Source organism: Pygocentrus nattereri, chromosome 15 (assembly GCF_015220715.1).
Source record: "Pygocentrus nattereri isolate fPygNat1 chromosome 15, fPygNat1.pri, whole genome shotgun sequence".
NCBI classification, from domain to species: Eukaryota; Metazoa; Chordata; class Actinopteri; order Characiformes; family Serrasalmidae; genus Pygocentrus; species Pygocentrus nattereri.
In genome coordinates, this window is record NC_051225.1 from 8,605,663 (window position 1) to 8,615,356 (window position 9,694).

Sequence of the window (9,694 nt, forward strand, 5' to 3'; positions counted from 1 at the left end):
AAATGTTACATATTTTGCACCTTTGGCTAATAGAAAGAGTACTAGACTTATACCAGTATGCTTTAAGTTTAAATAAATAAATAAACGGGCTGTAAATGAATTGCCATCAGCCATGTAGTCATGACTGTTGCACCTCTAATTTCCGCACCTCTCTTGGTCATAGAACAGCTCACTGCTATTGCTCATTTTAAGAATGTACCATCTAATTTTATCAAGAAAAAAGGAAACAGGCCATTTTGAGGCATTTTGGATTTTAATAAAACAAACAACACCTTTAAAACAGTTGCCACACCATGCGTTCCATTGTTCAGCCATTTGAGAAAGAAAAAAAAAAAACTGCAAAATGTCCTCAATAAACCACTTCCAGTAACATTTAAGAAATCATTTAGTGTAATCACTCAATGGCACAGGATAAATAAATAAATAGTTAAATCTGAAATGTTCAGGGACAAATTTAGCACTTTTTATGCCTTGGTGTTTTATAGGTACGCAGTCGCTCGGCAGCGGAACTGACAGGGAAAAGCACTGCATAAAACAGAACAAAAAGCTTTCATACATTAAGCCTTCATGTCGAAAAACAGGGAGTGACTGAAGATCCAAGTCTGTCGACAGCTACAGTATCAAAAGTAAGCCATTTATTATTATATGTTATTCTGCTCCATTAGACTCAATACTGTTTCTGATTACACATCCCTGAGTTCCCAGGCACTTAGTATCACATCACACAGACATAAATAATGAATGAAGGTGTAAATTAATCCAAGCTAACTCATTTAATCAGTGTTATAAACTTACAGACATGGTTCAACTCAATTCAAATAAAAAGGATGAAGAAAAAAAAAAAAGGACTTTTAAAACAATGTTTTCCTATTCAAGGCTGTGTGTTCAACAGACAGACAGAGCAGACAATTCATCCGTTTCATAAAAGAAAGCTACAAATCAAGATGACAAACTGGTAGCAGCAAAGCGTCCCAGCCTTAGCAACCCATTTATTTCTGGCCAAACACATCGTCGTCTCCAAACCGTCAGTCTCTCAGTGAGCAGGCATTAAAGAGCCTGTTTTGTGGGGGCATGTTGGAGCTCACAGCACAGCCGCATGTGCAGTTGGGTGGTTGGAGGCTCAGGGAGGTGGGCGCAGCGCACCAAGCCTTCAGAGAAATGCTCCTCAGCTCTGCATGAGGTACTGGTGGAAGTAGATACCGAACAGGCTGCTGATGAGCTGACAGGCAGCCACCCACCAGGTGAGGAAGGCGAAAACCCCTCTGAAGAAGACTGGCGTGAGGACGGCACGGAGTGCAGCAAAGGCCTCGGACAGGTGGGCTACGGTGGCTTGGATGTCCTCTTCCATGTCCTCTAGATCGTCCTCGTCCTCTAGTCTGGGCAATGCTGGAGGTGTGGTGGGGAGGACAGGTGCAGGGGTCACACCTGGGGTCTCAGGACCCAACCTCCATGAGTAGTCACCTAACGGAAGATGAAGCCAATCAGAGACGGTGTTGTTCTGTTAACTTATATTACTGCAATGATTAGTCAACAGACACAAAGTTTTCTTAAAAGCAATCTAAAAACATTCTGTAACACACACCACTGTCCATGTCCTTTACTTGTAAGTCAAATGTAAAAGGGATTTTAAGTAATTTGAACTTTACTGTTTATTTATTCATTGCATCTAACACTATTCCTAACACAAATGTATCCAGACTCGACTTCTGAAGAAGTTAATAAGGTGGAGCACGTGTTTGACTGTGGGTGGAACCATGAATCCACTGAAATTTCGGCTACCTACCAAGTTTGTCTGAAAGAGAAAAACAACTGAAAATTGACTGGAAAATAAACAATCAAAAGATTAAGACTTCAATGAATAAGATGAAAAATAGTGATTAAAAATGGTTTCCTTCAGCTGTTTGGAACCATTTCAAACTGTCTACGACGGACACTGGACTAATGATTTGTAGAAGAAGTAAATCACCCCCCATCTGTAGCCACAGTTTTTGAAATAATGAAACAAATTCAAGCAATAGGGCCAAAGTTGAAAATAAACAATAAATAAATAAATAAATAAATAAATAAATAAATATTCATTGCTTTAGATGACCAAATGTTCTCTTTTGTCAAGGACTGGATTTAGGCACATGTAAGCATATGTTGTAGCCTACACACTAATAATTAACAATAAGTGTTAACTTTTTGTTTTGTGTTCTCTTCCTTAAATTTTGACTTTTTAGCCTACTATGTCCTGAATTTCACCTTCAGTCAAGAAATATCACCAGTTACTAGACCCAGAACTAGACTCAACAGTAAGGTAGGTCTACAAGACAAGAACTGGTGCGCGTTGATTTTGACAAACACTACAGCAGCGTTTCTGAATCCTGCTCCTCACGATTAATAGCAGTGAACAGGTTACAGGTGGGCAATATGGCAAATATAGGATACTTTAAAAAAAGAATAAATTATGATACAAGATCATGTCATGGCATTTATTTTTTTAGACATCTGATCAGTTGGAAGGAAGAAAAAATTACTAATGGTGCTACAAAAAAAAACTAATTCTGCTCCCTTTATAATTAAATAATAATTAATTAATTAATATAATTTATTAATCTTCAAGTACTCACACAATGTTCAGAAAAACATATGCTTTCAGGTGTCTAGTCTTATCTGCAATGGGCCCATGTGGCTGCAGGTTTTTAATTCCAGTTGGAGGCCATTTTCTGACCCAGTGAAGGGAGGCTAAAGCAGGTGTAATATAGCTGCTGGACGCAGAATGTGTGGGTGTGTGTTGTCCACCGTCGTTCACCCAGGCATACAGAATTATCAGACACCTTAATAGCACCTTTTCTCCTAGCTATATGCTTGTACTGATTGTTCGGGGGAGGTGTAATGCCCACTGCAGTCTGGAGCTGTTTAGATTCAACAAACTGTGTCACGTGGTAGGCCAAAAGCAATGCTAACAGTCTACAATCCAAGGCACTTTTCCATCCCTAAAACTCCACTGGCCATCCATAAATACAGAACAATTATATGCTATTGTTTAACTACTGATGACAAATAATGGTCTGTAAGTGATTGAAACCTTACCCAAAGACTTGAGGGCCAGTGTTGAAAAGAGCACAAGTAGAATTGGTATGAGGTACTGTAGGGTCACTACAGTCAGGTAGCAATACACACGGGTCACCTGCAGAAAGAAGTTGGCGACCTCGTGAAGAACAACTTGACCTACAATGAGTTATGAAGAGCAATCTGAAAACTTACAGCACAAACATAGGCTTATAACCTAGATTTTGCCAAAATTATAGCACATCTTGTTTATCACAAACAAGTAAATCATATTTGATCATTTTACCCTGTGTGAATGTATAATGCAGGCAGGTAGAAATTCACTCTCCTGTGTAAGTGCAACTGACTTGATCTAGCACATAATGGTTAATAACTGTTCAGCGCTTGCCTTTCTTTGGATGTCAATCGCAGCTATTCGTCCTGCCTCTTTCTTCATCTGCTCCACCCACTTGGGGGCGAGGTTGAGATAAGCCTGCAGGTGGTGGCGGGTGAGCAGCAGCCTCAGCACACACAGCACCACAATTGTCCACAGGCGCACAGAATCGAAGACAGAGCTGGAAAGCCTGTGAAACACAGACACACAGAGTTTAAAGCACTGAAGCAACACATACTGAGTGGGAGTAGGAGTTAAAGCAAGCAAATTATTACTTCAGAATGTATACAGATTTGAAGTGACAGTTATTCCTAGTCACATGATTCAGTCTCTGCATGCAGTCTGATTACAGTATGAAGAGAGCAGCTATATGCAGAAGTTGAAATTTTTCTGTAGCGCAGCTCTTCATCCCTCAGCCTCATTGGTTTGACAGAATTCACGATTTTGTATCTTTTCATGTCTTCCATCATCAATGTTCTCTCACTACAACACCCAACATGCATTACTCAAAGATGAAACAACCACTGGGAGTCCCTGTAGCATCTACCAATCTTGACTGCTAGCCAAACCACTGATCTGTAGTCTGATAAATATAACTAAGCTAGCGTTAGTGTACTTCATACCTCAGTTGTAAAACAGGATTGTAAAGAAAACTTTATTCAGCACAAAATGGACACCATCGATGTGTTTTCACCCTTTCAGCCAGAGAAAAGAAGCCAAACAGACGTAAGATACCCAAATATCAGCTACTTTTCTAATTTTAGCTTTTAGCCTGTTGTCTGATGAGTTATTTCTTTCATTTGAGCAGTCATTCTCTCCATTGTAATAATGACTTGACTTACTATAGTTCTATAGCAATTAGATACTTTGCTCCCTTACAGTAACATTAGCTATCTGGCTTCCTTCTGTATTCACCAGCTAATGAAACTAACTCAAAAAAAAAAAAGTCTAAACTAGAAAATCTCACTCTACAGACTACTGCAGCAAGTTTCACAACAGATGGTTACATTTTTCATTTTGGCTGGAGTGTCCCTTTGATGTGGTTTAGGTACGCAAATGGGAGAAAATGGGAGCCTCAAACAGAAACTTACAAGATGACTGATGTCTTTCCCATTGGAGCGTTTCCCAAGAAATCACGAGCAAGAGGTTTCACCCATAACACAAGAATAATCAGTGGAGACAGGAAACTGGCATGTAGGAGGATTCTGCAAAAACAGACAAAAAGAATCATCAGGGTGATGGTTCAAATTTCTATTTGTTCATATTAATGTCAAAGCCTGTGTTTACATTAATATAAGCACTCTCATAATCACACAGAACTTGTCATTTATCTCATAAACGTAATAATGGGCGTCATACTGAATGATTGGCCGTTCAGCGTTCATTTGCACAGCGTCTAAGTGAGTCTGGGCCAAGCGAAGACCAGGGAAAGCAAGTAGAGCTCCAAGAAAGGCACACAGGATGGCCAAGCCCAACTTTACTCCCAGTTTGGTGAAAGGAACTCTAAAAAGAAATAACATAAGCAACTTCAGATACATAACACACTGTATTTCAAGTATACGTGCATTTGCAAGAGAATCCTACCAAAAATAAAAAAGTCAGACAAATACTTACGACCACTCGAGGCCTTGCTGTTTGGCAAATGCTTCAAAGTTGTCAAAGACACTGGTGAAACCTGAAAAGTGAATAATTGACTTTTTAAGGCTGGTGACAATGTAGAAACAGGAGTGATGTTAAAGAAAAGAAGCTGATGCCATACCAGGCTCCAGGCCAAACTCCAGATAGTCTTCCCTCACCACCAGAACCAACATGGCCACCAGCAGAGATAAGAACCCAAATGCCAGGCACACGGAGCGCTCACCGCCCTCATCCGAGCGGAAGTAGTGGCTCATCAGAACATGCAATGTCCTCCTGGGTACTAAAGTCAAGGTATTTCGAGATTCATGGGGGGGGGCGCAAGAGGCTGGAGTTCGAAGTTAAGAGGTGAGATTAACACAGAGCTGCCAGTTTGTTAGCATCACTCATATTATTCCTACAGTCACTAGCCATTTTAATCAGGTTCACTTACCATATAGGTGTATTCTATATGTTTACTATGACAGCCTGTAGCCCATGTGCTGGTGCATCTTCTACCCCATCCATCAATGGAAAGTGACTGCAATGGGATTACTGCAGTAGCCGATCATTTTCAACACCACAGTGACACTTACATGGTAGTGGAATAGTAGTGAGTGTCTTGTTCATAAGGGTGTGGCAGGTGTAGCTGTGTTGCAGGAGTTCTTGCATACGTCAGTGTGTTACCGTGGTTGAAAGTGTCCCACCATCTAACCTCCAAGATGACCAACACAAATTGTGGAAAAAAATTTGTTATATGCTCAAACTATAACTAGAGCCTAAAATCCCTACCCGCTGGACTTCTTGAGTTGATAAATATATGCTGGGCTGGGGTCAGTTCAGCTTTCGTACTCAGGTTCTCACAGCCCCCCGCCACGTTTTAACAGATGATTTTACTCTGCATTTCACCAGCTTTAGCTTTTTTTTTTGTCTTTATTTCATGCTTCTTCTTGGCAGACCGAGTTTGGTACTAGACTCAAAAATATAGAGACCTGTTTCTCATCTCAAAACTCATCTCAGCAGGATACTCCCCATCCCAAACCACATACTAGCTCACTAAATAGTGTGTACAATTAGCACATATACCATTAGAAGTGCACTCATTAGTGTAGTGTGTGGTTTGTGATGCGGCGATAGTTATGCTAGTGAGCTAGTTGGCTAATGTTAATGTTAAATTCTGTCCTACTTCAAGTTCTGAGCTGAGCTTTAACGTTTTCTACATTGAAAGGCATTTTCTCTGGAATCGTTCATGCAGTTGGAACAGAGGAGCAAGTACCTATTATCCACAGCGACCCTGTTCACTTTTCAGATGATAAAGTTTTCATCATCGTCTTAACGCCAAGGCTGCCAGTGCGTTCAAACTCGGCAAACCCAGGAGATCGAAACAGCTTTCTGTTGCCTGCAAACATTTGGCCTCACTTGCCTACAGTTTTAGGAGGCAGTTCTCCTTGAACACACAGGGTAGATGGACAAAGGGTTACCGCTGAAATGCAGCATTTACACAAAACCGTTCACATTAAACTGTTCATAGAGAGGTTTGTCACAAACATCCGCCACTTTCCCATCCGCTCCACCAGAGCACATCTTCTCTGCTGTGGAGTATCTGCTCTCTGAGGAGAGCAAGACTCTCAGAAGAGCACAGAGAGATGCTGACTTACCTCCATTTCATTAAAAAAATCTGTTAGTGTAAAATTCAATTGCAGTGTAGACAGACAGCAGAATGCACAGATCACAGACTGCACTGTTTAAAATTAACATTTAAATTTAGAAAGTTTTTTTTATTTGCTTGATTTAAGGATTTAGTTTTGTTATATTTTCTTGCTGCTTCTTTGCACATTCTTGGTTGGAAAAATATGTTTTATTTATTTTTATTTTTTTGTATTAGCAGGAAAGTTCACTAATATAGTGAATTCTTGAATGTTATTGATCTTTATTGTCTTCATTGTTAGTTAGCAAGTGCATAAAACAACATCAAGCTAAATTTAAAAGCTAATAGCCACATAAAAATTATTTGGCAATGTAGTGATTCATAATACGAATAATCAATTATTTGTTTCAGTAATTGATCGATTACTCAACTATCAAATTAGTTGTTTGCTGCAGCACTAGAGCACAATAACAAGTCCTCCTCACACCACAGCTGAAACAAATTTTAAGGATACAGGCCGAAGAATACCATTAGTACACACCAGATGGCCCCAATGTTGACCTCTTTACTGGCATCCACCACAAAGTAGTAGCTCTCAGTGAAGAGGTAGATGCCCGTTGCATAAACAGCAAAGTCGATCAACCACTGATACTCCACAAAGAACCTTAGAACTACACAGACAAACAACACAAGCAAGGAGATGAAGGTGAGAAGCACAAGACAAAATCAAAACGGTCATTCTGTCAAAGTTGAATTCAGACCTACCCAGAGCATCTAAAACATTCACAGGTGTGCTTTCCAGATGTAGATCAATGTCCTTCGGAACCGTGAGTGGTTTGGGCTCCCCTTGGCCATTTTGCCTCCTGAAAAACAGCTCCGGTTAGACGGCAGGACAAACAGGGAGAAAAACACGGCACTGTACAGATAGCATCAGCTAAATGATGTTGCTTCTCAGTGGTCACCTGTCTCTCCTGCTGGTCTTGCTGGACATCTGCTTGCCTGCCAAAGCACAAAGCTCTCCCTCAGAAGGATGTTTGAACCTGAAGAGACTGAGGGGAAAAAAAAAAAAAAAAGAAACAGCAACAATATTGATGACGAGAGCTCTCGCAATGATAATCATCCACAAAACTTTGATTGACACTTACCTGCCATTGCACAGGAGCCAGCGTGCAAAAGAGCAATGAGGGGCCATTTTCTGCATTATGCTGACAGCCAGCAAGCTGACCACCAACTGAACTCCCATCAGTGCCTAGAAGAGATACATACATAATATACCAGCAAGACACCAGTTCATACAACATTTCATGAGAAGTTTGCCTCACTTTTCTGCAGTAACTCTTCCACAAAGGCTTGTTGTAACATGCTGCATCCTCATGCTGTGAGGATTTGACTGCACTCAGCCACAAGAGCATCAGTGAGGTCAGGTACTGATGTTGGATGATTAGTTCTGGATCACACCAACTCATCCCAAAACTTTTAGATGTTGCACTCTAGAGAATGCAGTTCCACTGCTTCACAGCCCAGTGCTGCATGGCTTTATACCCAGCTAGCTGAATCTAGGCACTGGACGTGGTGACCTTAGGCTCTCGTTTGGCTGCTCCAGAGACACTCATTCTATTGGCAGTGCTTTTCTATGCACAATATACAAGCTGTCTGCACACCTGTGTCAGCAGTGGGTACACAAGTATCTGAACTGATAAGGCTTCATTTGATAAGCTTGATAAGTTTATGTAACTTAGTCTATAAGTTAGTCCATTCCATGTTTAATCTCCAGTGCCTGAAAGTGACACTTCATGAGGCTATTTTCTTCTTTGATAGCTACAAACATTCCGTCAACTCCATGCCAGATCTATAATTTTGCTACTTTTAGGCTGTCACCGTGATATTTAAAAGAAATGCTTCGACTGGGAAGAGCAAAAACGACAGAGGCTACAGTGCCATACTGAGAAGTAGAGCAGATGGCGACAAAACTCTGAGACTCTGAGGAAAGTTAGCCAGCTGGCTAGCTAGCATGCCAGCTAACTAAATAACTTACTCCGCATTTCTCCTTGTTTGCCTACGGTAACATTAAATGTGTATGCATGTTAAAGAACAACCACATCACCTAACAAATGAATAAGCCGTGAACACAGAATATGTTTCGCTACTGAGAAGAAAACCGCCAGTCTTTAACTCAGCGACCTCAGTCAAAGCAGTTAGCCAGGCAGCTAACCAGTTAACTGCTAGCTTGCGAGAGCTACAGGCGCTAACTAGTACAGCAATAAAGCAGCGCCGCTGAAAAAACAGACAGCAAAAACGATTCCTCGCCGTTCTGCTGGAACTGCACTCACCATGTTCGGGTAAAGGCTCTACTCAGCGAGCGAGGTCCATGCAGAGAACAGCAGGTTACACTCGTGGCTCTTCCAGTCCTGGAACAGCTGAATGAGTATTTTTGATTGACATCTGTGACCTGCACCTCCTCTGTTTGGAGGTCGATGGCGGAGGGGGCGGGGACTCGCATGAGACCTCGAATACGATTGGTCGAATTAAATGCACCAGCTCTTTCATTCGTTCACACTGTGGAGAAGGTGGTGCAGGTGGACAGAAATAGGTCCTGGAGAACGACATGAGGTGTTGTCTCTCAAGAAACGACTAGCAGTCTTAGAAGGTACGGAGCCCACAGACCCGTATGAGGCCGTGGTTTAAAAAAAAAAAAAAAAATCAATTTGCATGTGTTTTGTGTCCCCTCGCAATGATTTTGCATTCCCTCGCGATAATTTAATGTTCCTTTGTGATAATTTTGCGTTCCCTTGTCAGTATTTTGTGTTCCATAGCAAAAATTTAATGTTCCCTTGCAATTATTTTGCATTTCCTTGCAAGTGTTTCGCGTTCCCTCGCAATAGTTTTGCATTCTTTGCTTTTTCGAGAGAACGCAATGAGGAGAAAGAGGTTTTGATGTGACTCTGTTCTGACAGTTGGACATCAGTTGTCTTGCTGAGAGGGTTTCTGGCGTATAAAATGCAGCT

General features: G+C 41.2%; 1 protein-coding gene across 1 annotated transcript; it reads right to left on the reverse strand.

The window, feature by feature from the left end:
• Nucleotides 1-758: 758 nt before the first annotated feature.
• Nucleotides 759-9,153, reverse strand: tmem161a (transmembrane protein 161A). The gene is made up of 12 exons (XM_017701372.2): nucleotides 9,020-9,153; nucleotides 7,835-7,938; nucleotides 7,652-7,738; nucleotides 7,455-7,552; nucleotides 7,204-7,360; nucleotides 5,187-5,338; nucleotides 5,042-5,102; nucleotides 4,787-4,930; nucleotides 4,519-4,632; nucleotides 3,443-3,617; nucleotides 3,076-3,172; nucleotides 759-1,461 (listed from the first exon to the last, which is right to left on the reverse strand). The coding sequence occupies exons 1-12, from the start codon at nucleotides 9,020-9,022 to the stop codon at nucleotides 1,166-1,168; spliced, it is 1,488 nt and encodes a 495-aa protein (XP_017556861.1). The 5' UTR covers nucleotides 9,023-9,153; the 3' UTR covers nucleotides 759-1,165.
• Between the last annotated feature and the right edge of the window lie 541 nt (nucleotides 9,154-9,694).

Bases quoted from the DNA above. Each gene is read 5' to 3' on its own strand.
- tmem161a (XM_017701372.2), bottom strand. The intron at 7,739-7,834 runs GTAAGTGTCAAT...TTTTCCCCTCAG, and splicing joins TGGCTCCTGTGCAATGGCAG to TCTCTTCAGGTTCAAACATC. The intron at 7,553-7,651 runs GTGACCACTGAG...GCTGTTTTTCAG, and splicing joins AAGACCAGCAGGAGAGACAG to GAGGCAAAATGGCCAAGGGG.